Below are 17,697 nucleotides of genomic sequence, written 5' to 3'. Positions count from 1 at the left end.
ACAAACTGAGAGCCACCGGCCTGGGGATTGACACCAACAGCAATTCAACCAGACCACAGACCTGTCAATCACACAGATGTGTATCTCAAAGATACAGACTTCTATGTCCTGTACTGATGCTGACACAGTTGCATCCACCTTTCAAGAAGAAGCTGGTGAGACCACAGATGGTTATATTACTTTCCAGCTTCCTGAGCAAAGGTGCAGACAGGCACCTTCCTGGAAAAAAATCGAGTTTACCTCAGTGTATCAAAGTGTACACCAACTGATTATCACTGCACTGTTCTGCATTTCTGAGAAGACTCCAACTTGGAACAAGCCTATTGCTACCCTGTGGGTATTATATAATTGTAGAAAATGTGTAAGTCTGGGTTTGCTCCCAGCAAAGGAGACTGAATGAGGAAGTGATTTTGCACAAAGATAGCTGTGTAAGCCAGTTATGAGCTCTGCCTTTACTTTATGTGGGTTTAATAAATGCTCATTGGGAAAAATAATTTCTAGTTTTGGAATGTTTAGTAAAGTTATGACTTTATTTTCCTAACTGGTTTTGCTTAGACCAAAGTTCAAATTAATTTAAGATCAGCTAATGACCTTGTCAGGAGTAAAGGTGGACAAAACGTTAATGGACAATCCTCAATTAACAGAATTAACGGATATTTGTTTGTGTCTTTGACCCTCCAGAACAGGAAATGCACATACAAAAGTTTCAAAGTGTCTTTTAATAAAGTTTTCTGTGTTTATGGGTATGATTTGATTTTTTTTTATTTGTTAATTCATAAGATAAATACTGAGGCCTTGGGACTTCGAGGCTTGAGAGTTCCCTGCGGTTTAATTACACATTTTCAGTTTAAATCACAGAGTCCGAATGGGTGAGTTTGTTCTTGACACAGCAAACATCTTGGTTTCGGGACTATTACCAGCCCCTCGCCGCTTACCTCGGTTACACCTGGCTTCTTGTCTTCCACATTTACACAAGCACGATTTCCCAACATTTAACGTCCTTCCTTCCTTCCTTCCTTCCTTCCTTCCTTCCTTCCTTCCTTCCTTCCTTCCTTCCTTCCTTCCTTCCTTCCTTCCTTCTTGATCTTTCCTTCTCACCCTTTCCTCTGCTCTCCTAAATTTTAGAAATATTTTAGAGACAAACGAGAAAAGTAGGAACCAAACGAAAAACCCTTACTTGATCGCGCAAACCCTACCCCCTGGCGCCCGGAGAAGACTTCCGGTTCTACCTCCGCGGTGGTTCCACTTCCTCTGACATCACCGGTCAGAGGTGACGAGCAAGATGTCGGCAGGCGGCGTCTGTGGCTTTGAGCTCTTGTAAAGCGGCTCATCTGTGTGACAGGGTTCGGGCGTAGGAGACTGAGAGTGGCCAGGGGAGGGGACACGAGGCGGAGGAAGGGTGGCTGGGCCCTCAGAGTGCACAGGCCGCTACCGGGAATGCGCTGCAGCCTCCGGAGCAGCCTGAAAGGCGAGCCCCGCAGGAGCTCTTCATGCCGCCCACCGGCTTAGAGTCCTCCAGGATGAACAGGAAGAAAGGAGACAAGGGCTTCGAAAGCCCACGGCCGTACAAATTATAAGTACCTTTTCCCCTACTTCGTTTCTCGCCCTTTTTTGATTTTTGTTTTCATTGATTCTGTGAGTGACTTGAGTCTGGGAAACTAGTGGGACCATTCCAGGGGACATGCTGTTTGTCGGGTGAAAATGTCTTGAATAACAGTATTGTTCCGTTTATTTTCCCCTCCTCTCCACGGACTCATAAACCTTAAAGTACTGCTATATTTTTGTCAAGACAAAACTTTTCATGTCTGTTGCTAGATTTAAAATAAGCAGATTACTCATTTTGAAGAATTCGAAGACAAAACTTGCTGTGTGGTTTCTGAGCCGCTCAGAAAATAGCCCCTATTTGTGCTTGGATAGAGTTATGCTTTCATGAAGTAATATAGTTTCTTTCTTTTTTATATATACAACCCATCAGGTCGTCTGCATCAACAACATAAACTTCCAGAGAAAGTCTGTTGTGGTAAGATCATTCCCGGTCATCATAAACAGTTTAAGTCATTCTTTCACAGTTCTTGGGGATTCTGTAGTCTTCTACATTATATATGGTGCCTCAGAATAAGAAATTAGAATTTAAGTGTGTTTGGTTATCGTATCCTTTTGCTATGCATGCTGTCTCTTTTCTCCCCTCCTCCTCCCCTTTCCTGATTAAAATGTTCACTGTGTTAAGTGTGTTGTGGAATAGGAAGTCTTTATAACCAAGCACTTTTCACGTTGTGCCTTAGACAAGAGTAAGACTGTAGTTCTAGCAGTCTTAGATTCAGCTGCTCATTTTTGGAATTTTCTTTTGTAAGGTTTGCCACACATTGCTATTTACCTTGAGTTTGGCGATAGACCGTGTTAGGTGGATTACATAGGTAACGTGAAGGAATTAGGGAGTATTTTTTACTTAAGCTTTTACTCCACCAGTATAGGAAACTTGTGCTGTAGCTCTCAGTGAAGCTTAGCATTACTAAGAGTAGAGTCAACATGATTGATGGAATTAGAGTGAATGTTGGTTGAATCGCTCTTGTCTGTAAGACATTCCTTAAGGTGTGTGTATATTAATTCATCGACTTTTCACAGTAGTCTCTTGGGGTAGATAAGATTTCAGTCCCAGTTTTATAAATGAGTGTACAGGGTGAATAAAAGTATTGACAGAACAAAGCTACTGCCTCTGTGTAGTCCAGCAGAAGAACCTCTGGTGGGCATTGTTCACAGTGTTGTGCAATTATTTTCTGTAATCCACAGAGATATATGGTTGGTTGCTTGGATTTACTGTCCTGGACTTCAACACTCACTGTGCAGCTCTAGCTGTCCTGGAACTCACTATGTAGATCAGACTGGCCTTGAACTAACAGAGATCTCTATGCCTCAGCTTCTGAGCACCAGAATTAAAGGCGTGTGCCACCACTCCCACCACCAAGTTCATTTGGTTATACTTGGGTGTTTTTTCACTCAATCTAAGCTCATTTATGTAGGGTGGTCATTGGGTGATTGACAGAGTAGTCTGAGACAAGTTGGGGCCTGGCATGGTATCATTCAGCTTTAATCCCAGCTCAGAGGCAGAGGCAGACATCTGTGTTCAAGGCCAACTGGATCTCCATGGAGACTTCCAGCCTAGCTGAGACTCTGTGGGGGGAGGGAGGAAAGGAGGAAGGGAGGAATCTGTGAATTTTGGACTTCTGTTACACTACCTTGTGGTTTACAACTTTTCTCTTTCCAGCGAGGATTTTGTTACGTGGGCAAGGGTACCTTCAAACTTGTAGCCATCCTCCTGCCTTCACTTCTCAAGTCCAAATGTTATAAGCATGTATCACCACCAGTTTGATTTGCACTTTTCTTTTATTGGATATTTTTTTTATTTACATTTCAAATGTTATCTGCTTTCCTGGTTTCCCATCAAGAAACCCCCTATCCCATTCCCCACCCCCTGCTTCTATGAGGGTGCTCCCCCACCCACTCACCCACCTACCCACTCACTTACCCACTCTTCCCTCCCTCCCTCCCCTCTCCCCGCCCTGGCATTCCCCTACACTGGGGCATTGAACCCTGACAGGACCAAGGGCATCTCCTCCCACTGATGGCACCACAAAGGCCATCCTCTGCTACAAATTCAGCTGGAGCCATAGGTCCATCCCTGGGTACTCTTGGGATGGCGGTTTTGTCCCTGGGAGCTCTGGGGGTCTGGTTGGTTAGTATTATTGTTCTTATGGGGTTGCAAACTCCTTCTGCTACTTCAGTCCTTTCTCTAACTCCTTCACTGGGGACCCCGTTCTCAGTCCAATGGTTGGCTGGGAGCATCTGCCTATGTATTTGTCATGCTCTGGCAGAGCCTCTCAGGAGACATCCATATCAGGCTCCTGTCAGCAAGCGCTTCTTGGCATCAGCATAGTGTCTGGGTTTGGTGGCTGTATATGGGATGGATGCCCTGGTAGGGCAGTCTCTGGATGGCCTTTCCTTCAGTCTCTTTTCCACACTTTGTCTCCATATTTCCTCCTGTGAGTATTTTTGTTCCCCCTTCAAAGAAGTAGTACTCCATTGAAGGACAACTGGGTTCTTTCCAGCTTCTGGCTATTATAAATAAGGCTGCTATGAACAGTGCAGCATGTCTTTGTTATATGTTGGGGCATCTTTTGGGTATATGCCCAGGAGTGGTATAGCTGGGTCAGGTAGTTCAATGTCCAATTTTCTGAGGGACCTCCAGACTGATTTCCAGAATGGTTGTACCAGTCTGCAATCCTACCAACAATGGAGGGGTGTTCCTCTTTCTTCACATCCTCCCCCATCTGCTGTCACCTGAGTTTTTGATCTTAGCCATTCTGACTGGTGTGAGGTGGAATCTCAGGATTGTTTTGATTTGCATTTCCCTGATGACTAAGGATATTGAACATTTCTTTAGGTACTTCTCAGCCATTCGATATTCCTCAGCTGAGAATTCTTTGTTTAGCTCTGTACCCCATTTTTTAATAGGGTTATTTGGCTAACTGGAGTCTTAACTTCTTGAGTTCTTTGTATACATTGGATATTAGCCCTCTATCAGATGTAGGATTGGTAAAGATATTTTCCCAATCTGTTGGTTGCCGTTTTGTCCTAATGATAGTGTCCTTTGCCTTACAGAAGCTTTGCAGTTTTATGAGGTCCCATTTGTTGGTTCTTGATCTTAGAGCATAAGCCATTGGAGTTCTGTTCAGGAAATTTTCCCCAATGCCCACATGTCTGAGACTCTTCCCTACTTTCTCTATTAGTTTCAATCTGGTTTTATTTGGAGGTCCTTGATTCACTTAGACTTGAGCTTTGTACAAGGAGATAAGAATGGATCCATTTGCATTCTTCTCCATGCTGACCTCCAGTTCAACCAGCACCATTTGTTGAAAATGCTGTCATTTTTTCATTGGATGGTTTTAGCTCCTTTGTCAAAGATCAAGTGACCATAGGTATGTGGATTCATTTCTGGGTCTTTAGTTTTACTCCATTGATCTACCTGCCCTCTTTGTACCACTACCATGCTATTGCTCTGTAATACAGCTGGAGGTAGGGATATTGATTACCCCCCAGAAGTTCTTTTATTGTTGAGAATAGTTTTCGATATCCTGGGTTTTTTTGTTATTCCAAATGAATTTGCAAATTGTTCTTTCTAACTCTTTAATTTGCACTTTTAAATACAAAGCTTTTCTTCGAAGTATTTTGGCCTTTGCTCTTTCTGATCTAAATAAGCTGTTGATCCATGCTAATGATTTCAATTAAGACTATGTGTTTCTCATGAACTGAGCCTCTGAACCTGTAAGCCAGTCCCAATTAAATGTTGTCCTTTATTAAAAAAAAAAAAGACTATGTGTTTCTCATTTCGGAATTGGGAGCATCGTGGCTGTAGAGTTGCATGTTTTTTGAGTGGTTGTTATAAAGGTTATATAGAAAATATTCATGGGCATTGTATAAAGCCCTTGTTGCCAGAGGATTATAAACTAGTAGAAACTGATAGGTCTAGATCTAGCTAGCATTCTGTTAACTTTATTAATTTATGTAAAAGAGCTAACCTTGAAATAATTTCTAATAGTACTTACGTCTTCTAGGGATTTTGGGTAAAATGTTTCAAGTAGCACTTTTTGTCCTCAGAGCTGGTGTCAGGATTAGAGAGTGTCTAAGAAGGTGAAACGGTACCTGACCTGTAACAGTAGCTGCTGTATCTAGTCCTCTGTGCTGATTGTTTGACTCCAGTTGGAGCTCTGAAATCCTCATACTCACCACATAACATCTGAAACATTTATGCCCTCCCGGGGTTCATGTGTCAGAATAACAGTTTTCAGTCAAGCTTACGGAAATCCCTGGGCTTGCATTCCATATTTCACCTGTCTTTCCCATTCGAGTTAACGAAGGATGTTGGAGAAAGTATTTAGCTGCCAGTTGTAGCAGATGGTTTCTTTAGGTGGACGACACACCCCTCAGATAGCATGGTAGAAGTGTACATGACATGGGGCGGCTTGGCAGGAAATCGTTCAGTGTTTGGAGTACTGCTGTCCTACCTTTGTCTCTGGCAGCACTTGCCACTGTTTCCTTGTTTATCTCCCATGAGGAGACTCACACTTGGTAGCTTCACTGTTGTAGTTTTTAAAGCCCAAGTTCTTTGTACCATCAGATACTTTGACGTCAACCTCCTGATTGTCTTTCTCCTCTATCAGTTTCTGGTCCTCTAGCCTATTTTGGTTTCAGTCTACCCTGAAATTCTTGTATTTGAGACTAGTAAATGTTTTTGCCTTTCCAGTCAGCAGTTCCTTACTTCACCACAAATTGCACAGATAAAGGATGTAAAGACTAGATAAATTGTACTCGGTCGGTCACTGGTACAATTAATGTTTAAAATTAAGATTCTTGGAGAATACTCAATGTGTACTTAGCTCTTTGGGATTTTATTTCTGGAGATAGCCTATATTAGTAGTAATTGAAGAAATATTCTAGCATTTATAATAGTAGTTCTTTATTTTTACAGGGGTTTGTGGAGCTGACTATATTTCCTACGGTTGCAAACTTGAATAGAATCAAGCTGAACAGTAAACAGTGTAGAATATACCGAGTCAGGATCAATGACTTGGAGGCTGCTTTTATTTATAATGATCCAACCTTAGAAGTTTGTCACAGCGAATCAAAACAGTAAGTTGGACACATTAAGAAGCTGGTGTTTCTAAGTCATTCTGTCATTGTTTTTGGAGATTGGGTTAATGTTTTTCAATAAACGTTTCCATTCCTATTATAATAGGGTTATATGTTGCATAATTTCTGTTGCTTTTGCTGTCTTGCAAATTTTGCTCAAGGGTTTCCCCACCTTTGTCCAACATAGTGAGTTATTAAATTTCCCTGCTTCATACTACAGCTTTAAAGAAGTATTAGCTGGGAATTTTCAGTACATTTATTTTTGTTCAGTGATCTTAACCATGTTTCTCATTTAATGTTATCATACATGTTTACTTCATAAATACCTAGAAATTGTTTGAATTGGATGGTCATCTTCAGACCAGAGACACTGTAAAATACTCTATTAAATGGTTTCACTGTTTTAAAGTATTGTATGAAATACAATATCCACTGTCAACTATATGGGAGGGCATTTTAAAAAGCGTTGCTAGCACTAGGTCATATTTCTGTGATTCTTGGTGTTTTGCAGTGAGATGCCAAGCAGAGTTACAAACTCTTCAATGAGGACAGTGTTTTAAGTAGGATGGGTCATATTGCGTTAAAGGGTGATCCCAGACAAACAACATCAATATTACCTAGGAACTATTTAGTTCTGCAAATCTCAAGTAGTTAGCCCAATCGTACTGAATCATACAGGATAGGGTCCCACCCTAGCAAGCCTTCTAGGGGATTCTCATGGGGCCTGAAGCTAATTTACACTGATATTAGACAAGTAGTGATCTTGGCATTCTAGAGTTAATGAAGGATGTGAACATAGTTATGAGTTTAACTTTTAGTTATTGTCTTCTCTTCCTCCCTCCCTCCCTCCCCCCCTCCCTCCCCTCCCCCCCTCCCTCCCTCCTCCCTCCCTCCTCCTTCCTTCTTTCCTTCCTTCCCATTATGAGCTTAGGCTGTCCTTGAACTCAGAGAGATCCTCCTGCCTCTGCCTCCAGAGTCCTGGGATGAGAGGCATGTACCACCATGTCTTTCATGTTAGTACTTCTTAACATGGTGAATAGTATCTGGATTAGTTAACTTGTCTAAAAAAGTATTCTTAAGAATTGTGTAAGAAGACATAATACTTAGAAATGACTCATACCATTGATATTTAGGAAGATCTGATGAAATGTGTGGCTTATTGTTATTACAAGTTGGCTTTTTATCTCCCTAGGAGAAACCTCAATTATTTTTCCAATGCGTATGCAGCTGCAGTCAGTGCTGTGGACCCTGATGCGGGGAACGGAGAACTCTGCATTAAGGTCCCCTCAGAGCTCTGGAAGCACGTCGATGGTAAAGCACCAGGAATGTGTTACAGTACAGCGAAATAAATCCTGCTACATTTATAGGCCAGAAAGTTAGCTATACCTGACCTATAAAGTAACCAGTGCAAATGTGTGAAAGGAGTTGGAAAATTCTTTTCTTCTTTAGGGTCCTGGATTAATACAAATGTTTGCCACGGGCTGTTACAAAATTACCTGGTTTCGGTGTAGGGACACCGCTTTGTAGATGCTAGGAATGTTCTCTGTCAAAGGAGCTATGCCACCAGCTCCTTTCACTGGTTTTTTTTTTGTTGTTGTTGTTGTTGTTTTATTTATTTATTTATTTTTGTTTTTGGCTTTTTTTTTTTTTTTTTTTTTTGCTTTTTGTTTTCTGGCTGTTCTAGAACTCACTCTAGACCAAGCTGGCCTCATCCAGAGACCCTCCTTGGACCAACCACACCCAACTGTTTTGTCTTTTGGTTTATTTTTTTTTGTCTTTTTAATGAAAGATACTTTAAAAGTCCTATGGACAGACCTGTTTGGAATAGTAGCATTTTGCAGCATTAACAGTCCTAGTTTTTCCTTACTACAGTGTAGCATTCTCAAGTTCCACAATTAGTTCACTGAGCTACTTTGAGGTTGAGCAGATGCTGGAATGTGGCTTTCTCCACATGTCCTATATACTTTGAATTTATCCTTTCTGAATCTTCATGATCCATTCTCTAAAGATTTATCCAGTACAATTATTGTTTGAGAAGTCTTTTTACCTTTATTTAGTCTTAATGAAAGTCAAAGGAGAAAGAAAACAGTTTGTTTTCAGTGGTGAGGAATGGTGGTATTACTCAGCTTAGGGCACATGTAGAAGGTTATCATTGCGTGGCCAAGCACTTGTGATATCTGGGGGAAGTTAAAATAACTCCCTTTAACACAAGGTGCTTTTACTATACAGAAGTAGAGTATAGTTGAAGAACATACTAGATGATGCAGTTTCTTCAGTTAACCCTCTCCACCTACTTCTTTTCCAAAGTCAAGTAGAACTAACAGTTTGGGAGAAAAATAACAAAAGGAAAAAAAGCTCAAAAAGTAGAATTGGATTCAACAGGCCTTACAGCATCCATATTAGGGCTTTTGAAATTTTTCTGAAAACATCACATGTCAGGAATATTGAAAAGAGAATTCACTATGGCTAGTGGTGTGCTTTGTGAGAGATTACAAGCAGCAGCTAGAGAGGGTGGAGGCAAGCGGTAACTAGTGTAGGTGAACACGAAGAGCCTGTGCCTGGCAAGTGGTAGGTATTTTCTGTGCTGGCATTGATTCCAGGTCTCTGGCATCTAGACAAGTGCACTGTCATTGGCGCTGCCTCCCAAGCAGCCCTTTGGTTTCGCAGTACAGTGCTCAGGATGTGGTTCTCATGTAGTATATTCATGATACAGGTTACTGTTGCTTATTTATGTGTCAGTGAATGCATATATTCATTTATTGCAGAGTTAAAGGTCCTGAAGATACATATTAATTTTTCTTTGGATCAGCCAAAAGGAGGTCTTCATTTTGTGGTACCCAGTGTAGAGGGGAGTATGGCAGAGAGAGGTGCTCATGTCTTCTCTTGTGGGTATCAGAATTCTACAAGGTAGATTATACATTCATATCTTTCAATTAATTTAATTTTTCTAGTTGCATTTTTAAGTATTGAATATGTAATGTGTTTTTTAGAATGGCAGGTGTAAGCTTGGCCCCTCACCCGCAAGCTGCTTCTGAGTCATGCCTACTGAGTATTCCTTCTCCGTCTTGTCATCTTCATCTTCTTAGGGGAAGAGTTTTGAAGTAACCTACCAGCTCCATTCTTTACCTTTACAGTGAAGTTTAAAATGCAGACCGAAAACTGCCGCATTTAAATGTAGAAAGATAATAAGTTTTCACAAGTGAACATCCTATCAAGCTCACACTCAGACCAACACAGAGAGTGGCAGAGCTCTCACCTGGCATTCTGTCTGCTCCGTTCCCGAGACAGCATTGATCGTGCTTGGTTTTGGACTTTACGTAATGGCTCATTCATGTTGTGCTCTTTATAGCTAGCTCTCTGCTGATGTTTAGCATTGTAGTCCACTCTTTCTCATGCTCTGTACTTTTACTACGGTACTGAAATATTTTGTGTGTCCCTCACATTATTAATTCTTCGAAGGCTGTGTTTTAGAATTACTGATATTTTGTGCTATGTACTGATTCTATTATGCAGTAAGACTTGACCTGTATATTTTGTACTGTTAATCTTTTTGTAGATTTTGGTTCCCTTGTGTTGATTCATACTCTGAGTTGTGTACCTGGAAATTAGAATTTACAGTCGATGCTGCGATGGTGGCCGTGTCCAATGGAGATTTGGTGGAGACAGTGTACACTCACGACATGAGAAAGAAGACCTTCCATTATGTGCTTGCTATTCCTACAGCAGCGTCCAATATCTCCTTGGCCATTGGGCCATTTGAAATACTTGTAGATCCGTATATGCACGAGGTACGGAGAGATGCATTTCACTTGTCCTTTTCTTCTCTGTACTTTCACTCCTTATGAAAAGAAAGGCACAGATAAATAAGCTATTTTTAGTGTTTAACTAAATACTTTAACACTATCACTAAAAAGAAAACATTTCACATCACATTTATTTGGAATTAAAAACATTTTGATGAGTTTGTTGACCGGGATTCTGTCCATACCTCAGTATGCTGAAATGAGAATAAATCATCTTATTTATTACTTTTTTCTTTAGCATTAAGGTCTCTCTGTATAGCCCTTGAAGCCATGTGTTCCATGATACTGTGCCCGTGCTTTAATTTCCAAATTGTAGTTTTTAGCCCCCAGAGATGGGACGTAGATGAAATTAGTAATAACAGTTCATTTCAGAAACCAACTTACTCTCTAGCCAGGATGTACGGGGTTTGTTGTTGTTGTTGTTGTTTTGTTTTTTGTTTTTTAATGCTAAGCAATGTATTAGAAAAAAAATCACAGTTTTCATATATTTAAAATAGTTTCAAACTATTTTAGATTTATTTTGTCTTGTTTTTGTTTTTGTTTTTTTCTTCAACAATCTTGCTATGTGGCCCAGGCTTTCCTCAAACTCTTATGAATCTTCCTGCCTCTCCTTCCTGACCAGTGAGGCATGCGCTCCTGCATCTGGTTCTTATTTATCATGATATGATTGCCTACGATATCATTGGATGAAACGTTCCTAGGTCACTGTTTGTCTTGAGACAGTCTCACTGTAGCTCTGCTTGCTGTTGTACAGGTGGTGGGGCCTGGGAGAATGGAGCTGCTGAATGAGGACTACAACGTACTCTACAGCCAGCTGTATATTCTGAGGGTTAAATAGAGTCACGAGTAAAGTATGAGTGCAGTTACAGGGGCGAGCCACACGTGGGAAACAAGCCATTGTTGGCTCCACCTGGCAAGAACAAGTTTTTCCATAGCGGCGTATAAACGATAGCCAGGTATAGTGAATAATCTGAAGTAAACTTACTTCTGTCTGCTACACCTGGGAGGGTCACAAAAGCGTATTCCAAAAACATTTCCATGTTTTCAAAGGAACTGACTAGGGTCACGAGATTCTTGTACTGGTTTCTTGTAAGTTTTCTCACAAGCACTCAGAATTCTCTTCACAGGACTCCATTCTTGCAACATGAAGCGCTGGGATTACAGATGTGGCCACTGTCCCTGGCTTCTTCATTCATTGGCATAGATGATACTTGTTTTGAATTTAACTTAATACGAAAACCCTGACTATTAATTCTACTGTTAATATTTTTAACCTCCTTACTACCAGTATGCCTTGCCTGTTACCAGTGCACCGGTATTTGGCTGTAGCTGAAGTATCAGAGGATGACGGGAGCCGTTGTTCCTGGTGTGCCCATAGTACTGATCCGCATTCACTAGTTTATGCTGAGGTACTGTGTAGGGCAGAGTTAGAATTACTGTCAGGAGCTGGCATTGCAGGGCAACATAAACGATTAATTTCTAGATTCAGCTTAGTGATTCTTGCTGCCTGGTGTGTGAAAGCCATTGGGTTCAGTCTTCAACATTGTACATACATAAAAATAACGAAAATAGTACTATAAAATACTTAACATTTGCTAGGTGTAGACACATGAGAGATTATGTTAAGCCTTAACATTTAATTCTTTCTAGGTTTATGCATAGGAGAAAAAATTTAATTCAGGACAGTTTTATTTTCATTGTGTGTAAGCTTTTAACATAATCCATTTTAAATTTAATTTTTTAGTACAGTGAACATGTGTAAACTGATCTGAAAAGCCTCCTAGTTTTGCAATAGCTATTTTCAGCATTATGAAATCTGTTATGAACTAAGTACGCCTCTCTTTGAGTTGGCTATTCTTTCATTTTCAGGTTACCCATTTTTGTTTGCCTCAACTTCTTCCGTTACTTAAACATACTACATCATACCTTCACGAAGTTTTTGAATTTTATGAAGAAATTTTGACTTGTCGCTATCCATACTCCTGTTTTAAGACGGTCTTCATTGATGAGGCTTACGTGGAAGTGGCCGCTTATGCATCTATGAGCATTTTCAGGTTAGTGTCTCTTATAACTAAGAGTAACGATAAACGGAAAGGCTACTGCTCATCAGGTTTGATCCAGACTGGTTCTGAACGTAAGGTGTGGTTGAGTTTGTGGTACTTTAAAAATGTACCAGTGTAGTGCCTTCTTCCACAGTTAGCATTCATTCACATTTCTGTTTAGTTCTTAATGTTTGTGAATGTTTACCTTACACGTTGTAGGTGATTGATGTGCCTTCTTGGTAGCACCACAAGACTGTACTGCTATCACCAATTTGTTATCAAAATACCATTTTCCCCTTTGTTTTAGCCCTCCTTTTCTGTCTGTTTTTTCAGGGAAAACTTCCAAATTTGTAAGTTTTATGTGTCAGGGCCATTGTTCACTTTTCCTGTCTCTAAAGGCTTTCGTGTGTAATGTCAGACACTAATTCCATGCATTCTTCAGAACACAGTTGGAAGAATTGAATGGAGCAGTGTATTTAGAAGTAAATCACAGGGAGATTCACTTTCTGGTTTCTGGACACAGTGTCTCCCCACCACATGTTTCGGGCCATCCGTGCCCAGACTGAATGCTGGTTAACTGGAGTGTGCCTCTGCATGCAGCCTGGGCAGAGATTTTTGAAATTAAGTTAACCCCATTGTATTGGGATGCATTTCTGATTAACACTGGTTTCTTCCTCACTCCTCAAAATACTGATTTATATTTTTTATTAAAATCAGTACAAAACTCTGTGTTGCCTGCTTTAGGTAGACTGAATGTCAGATAAATTTTGAAAAGATTAGAAAATTTTTAAGGCAGATATTCTTTTTACTTCTGTATTGAACTTGAACCTAAAATTGTATTGCGTTAGTGTCGTTACTGTGTTTTGACTGACTGACTGCATCTCTTGGTCTGAGTGACTTGACGTCTTTGGCTTTCAGCACAAATCTCCTGCACAGCGCCATGATTATAGATGAGACGCCGCTCACCAGGCGGTGCCTCGCACAGTCTCTAGCACAGCAGTTCTTCGGATGTTTCATCTCCAGAATGTCTTGGTGAGTAATTTCAGAGATACAGTCTGATCCGAAGGACCAGGAAGGCTGGCCTCCCCTCCCTCTCCTTCCCTCCTCTTTCCTCCCCTCCCCTTTCTCCCCTTTTCCTCTCGTCTTGTTCTTTGACAGCCTCTTGTGGCCCCTGTTGTCCCCAACCTCACTGTGTGTCTAAGTCTGCCCTTGAACTGATGCTGACACTCCTGCTCCCACCCCCACCCAAGGTGATCGCCGGTGTACACCACTTGCTTCACTCTTACTTACTTTCCTTCTTGTCTTGCATTGTAAGCTGACTGTTGCCCACAATTTGTAAATGCTGGGATTATTTTGAGAGGCTGTCTGAAGAAGAAAACAATTAGTACAATCTTATCTTAATTTGTTTGTTTGGGCTTTAAAATCAGTACAAGTAGCAGGACATGGAGGCCCTGGCCTTTAACTTCAGGCCTCAACTGGTAGATCTCCGAGAGTTAAGGCCGTTCTGATCTCTGTGGCAAGTTGAGATGAAGTTCCCACTGCATGGTGAGACCCTGTTTAAAAACAGAACAAAACAGGGGAGTTACTTACATAATTTACCATAAAAATAAAAATTCTGAAAAATGTCTTAGTTGTATACAGTGCAGATTTGGATGTATAGAAAACTAATTATAATTCTAATGTCAGTGTAGAATATAGAAAAATCTTTGAGGTGATTTTTAAAGCAGAATAATTATCTCCAACAAAGTGTTAATGATGTAGGAATTTGCCTTTTAGTTTAGATTTTTGCCAGTTTTCTAGAAAGCGGAGAAGGGGAAGCCCATTTGGAGCTGGGGTGCAGCTCAGAGGTACAGTGATGTCATGTAGGTGCTGGGCTCTCCTGTGCAGCCCCAACACTAAAAAAAAAAAAGAGATCGTTATTTTCTTTAACTTGAGATGACTTTTGTGTTATTGTCTGTCTGTTTTTTGAGAAGGACTTACACTGTCCCTCTGCCTGGCTTAGGACTTGCAGCGTAGAATAGGCTGGCATCAAACTCAAAGACATCTGCCTGTCTGCCTGCTGCCTGCTGGGATTGCAATGGAAGTCAGACACTTGGCCACTTGGGGTTAATTTAAAGCTCTGTACAAACCTTCCTTGAGATTGTAATTTCTTTTATATTTTAAAAATGTAAGAGTCTACTTATTTTATTTTTACAAATGTAATGTTATTTTTGTGTGTGTGTGATAGATGTATGTCAGTAAATGAATGGTTGATACCGATTGCCGTTTCCCTGGAAAAAGTACAACCATTAAATAGTTCAGCTTAAGGATACTGTAAAATCCAGGATATGAAAAGTATGCCTACATGTCACAATAAAGAACATGGGATTGGAGTTGCCAGAGAGCTTACACATGCCAGCCAAGCACCCTGTCACTGATAAACATTTCCAGTCCAAGAGTGTGCATTTTGTTTTGATCTTTGAGATAACATCCTACGTAGTCTAAGATGTTCTTGAACTCACCTATAACACTGAGGGTAACCTTGAATTCTTGACTAGTCTACCTCTCCCTCCAAGTGCAGAGAATGTGCCAGAACACCTAGTAAAAGTGAACTTTGGAATTAAGCAGCCCTGAGTGTGGGCAAGTACTTCTTTAGTGGCAGTCAATCTGAACAGTGTGTGAAGAGATGTACCACTATCTGAGTGATCACACTGCTAAGTTCAAAAGCATCGTGAGCTTTGCTTTTCTTCAAACTCAGAACTGCAAACATACTGGGACATCGCTATCATTGAGCTACACTATCCCAGCCCACATAGACACAAGCTCTGTCCGGAACAGTTTCCTGTTAGGGGATTCAGAGGAAGACTACTGACTACATACAGGCCTTATAATATGCATTTAATTTTTAGCAATCTTAAAATTAAAGATCTAGCCAGACGTGAAGAAGGCTGGATGAGCAACTCAGCCTAAAGGATGTGAGGAACTTGATAATTTGTTAATACCCTGCAGTTGCCTAAAGATAGCAGTGGCCCGTATCACACTGGTCTTTTTGTCCCTGCTTATATAGACTTTCGCTAAAGTGAAATTAATAGTTTTATTGTCTTTCCTTAGGTCTGATGAGTGGGTGCTGAAGGGAATTTCAGGCTATATTTATGGACTGTGGATGAAGAAAACGTTTGGTGTCAATGAGTACCACCATTGGATTAAAGAGGTAAACAAGAGAGGGGTTTGTTTTCCACTCGTAAGTCAGTAATAGATGATAATGTTTGCTGATTTCCACACCTTCTGTCTTTTATTTTATTCCATTTATTCACTTACTTTGTGTGTAGGGGCAGTGCACATGCTAGGGTGCTTGTGTGCTCAGAAGACAATTTCCTGGAGTTGCTCCTCTCCTTACACTGAGTTCTGGAAATCAGGCTCAAGTGCTCAGGCTTTTTGGCAAACTCGTTTACCCACTGAGCCATCTTGCTAGCCCCCTTGTCCTCTGTTTTCCTGATTGTAAAGTGCTTTTAAAATATCACTTGAAAAATAGCTAACTCTTTTCAAGTAAAATGGAAATTATATCATGGAAAAAATGGTTATAACTGAGCTTCCCACGCTTGTTTCCAAGTCTTACTGAGGAGGGGTGGTGTAGTGGCAGCATCTGCTTCACTGGAGACAGAGGCTCAAGCAGTGTGAAGGGCGTCATGCGCACAGTAGCTCCTTATGTGTCAAGTAAGCTTCAGTACCTACCGTATGCTCTCTGTCATTGGCACATATTTTCTTGTTATTTAAAGATGAAGAGAAAGAACATAGAGAGTTCAATGGTATCATTGGATTTGATTAGATTCTTAAATTCATTGTTTTCAAGTAGAAGATCCCCACCTTAATATCATTATTAAATTAATACTCTGTCCAAACAGTTGTTAGAGGGTTCATACACTTAGCACTGGTAGAACCTATTACTCTTCGTTTCAGACGAAGGGAATAACCCTTACACTGTGTAATACAGTAGTGCTGTGATTAAACATAGTACTGACTCTCACTTCTCTTACTGCCCCACTTCCCATGTGAAGAAACTAAGGCACATAGTTATTACTTAGTATAAAGTACTGGCTAGTCAGCTGCTGCATTGTCAGCATCCAGTTACCTTTAACCATCTCACGATGCTGCCTGCCACTTTTCTCTGCTGTCTATATCATTTAAACTCTGTGAATGTCCAGAATAGTTTTGATGTTGTCTTTTTCAGCTTTTCTTTCTTCCTTTTTTTCTTTCAACTTTAATGGTTATTATACGTTAGAGAAGAACAGAGTCATTTTAAGTTGACATATTATTAACATCACTCAATTAACTTGCTTTTGGTTGCCTTAGTCCTCAGATGTAAAATACTGAGAAGGAATAAATCAGTTTAGAGGACACATCAGAGAGGCTGAGAAGAGTCATTAGGAAAAGTTGCTGAGCTGCTGGCGAGCCCTGAAGTCACAAACTACAGGGAGATTTTCGAATCTTAGCATTCAGCCAGCGTGTGTAGCTTGGTCTGTTTATAAAACAACGAGCTGTTCTCCAGATACAGTTTGCTTATCTTACATTTCATCTGATTCCAGGAAAGAGAATTTGTGGCCTAGTCCTAATGATCGTTGCATGAAGAAGTTTTCCCTGACTCTTGCTTTTGTGTCTTTTTTAGGAACTTGATAAAATAGTGGCATATGAACTGAAAACCGGGGGAGTTTTACTGCATCCCATATTTGGTGGTGGAAAAGAAAAGGATAAGTATGTGTGATACTAAAAACCTCGTTATGGGCTGCCTCTCGCAGGCGCATGTGTGTCCCTTAAGGCCGGCTGAGGCCAGAACCGTAGTGATAGTGTGATGCCGTAGACTGCGTTTGTCATCCCTCTCTGCATTTTTGTTGCATCACATGAGATGACTGTAGCTGAATTTAAGCCTAGAAATGGGAGGCTTTTCTGTTTGATATGCTGAGTTTTCTAGTTAATTGTTGTCATGCTAGCTTTGATAAAACTTAAACAAATCTATGGAAGTAGTTATTTTGCTTATTGCTCTGGTTAACCTGAATTGTCAACCTGATTCAACTGAGGAACACCCAGGAGAGAAGATGTCGCAGGAGGATCGAACAGGCAAGAAGCTCCTTGGATGTGGGCACAGTGTGCTGTAGCTTTTGGAGGTACAGGGCCAGATGAAGTGAAAGAGAGAT

At 40.7% G+C, this 17,697-nt stretch overlaps 1 protein-coding gene across 1 annotated transcript in view; it reads left to right on the top strand.

The window, feature by feature from the left end:
* The first annotated feature begins 1,263 nt into the window (after positions 1 to 1,263).
* Taf2 (TATA-box binding protein associated factor 2) overlaps positions 1,264 to 17,697 on the top strand; it is a 53,326-nt gene continuing 36,892 nt past the window's right edge. The window contains exons 1-10 of the mRNA XM_032915521.1: positions 1,264 to 1,573; positions 1,966 to 2,020; positions 6,524 to 6,684; positions 7,877 to 7,995; positions 9,450 to 9,591; positions 10,241 to 10,472; positions 12,357 to 12,541; positions 13,448 to 13,561; positions 15,620 to 15,719; positions 17,172 to 17,257. Of these exons, the coding sequence (XP_032771412.1) occupies positions 1,491 to 1,573; positions 1,966 to 2,020; positions 6,524 to 6,684; positions 7,877 to 7,995; positions 9,450 to 9,591; positions 10,241 to 10,472; positions 12,357 to 12,541; positions 13,448 to 13,561; positions 15,620 to 15,719; positions 17,172 to 17,257 (1,277 nt within the window). The 5' untranslated portion in view covers positions 1,264 to 1,490. The remainder of the gene's footprint in view (positions 1,574 to 1,965; positions 2,021 to 6,523; positions 6,685 to 7,876; positions 7,996 to 9,449; positions 9,592 to 10,240; positions 10,473 to 12,356; positions 12,542 to 13,447; positions 13,562 to 15,619; positions 15,720 to 17,171; positions 17,258 to 17,697) is intronic.

The sequence above is a fragment of the Rattus rattus genome, chromosome 1 (genome assembly GCF_011064425.1).
Source record: "Rattus rattus isolate New Zealand chromosome 1, Rrattus_CSIRO_v1, whole genome shotgun sequence".
Lineage (NCBI taxonomy): Eukaryota > Metazoa > Chordata > Mammalia > Rodentia > Muridae > Rattus > Rattus rattus.
Note: the sequence above shows the minus strand (reverse complement) of the source record. Positions and strands in the feature narration are given on the sequence as shown.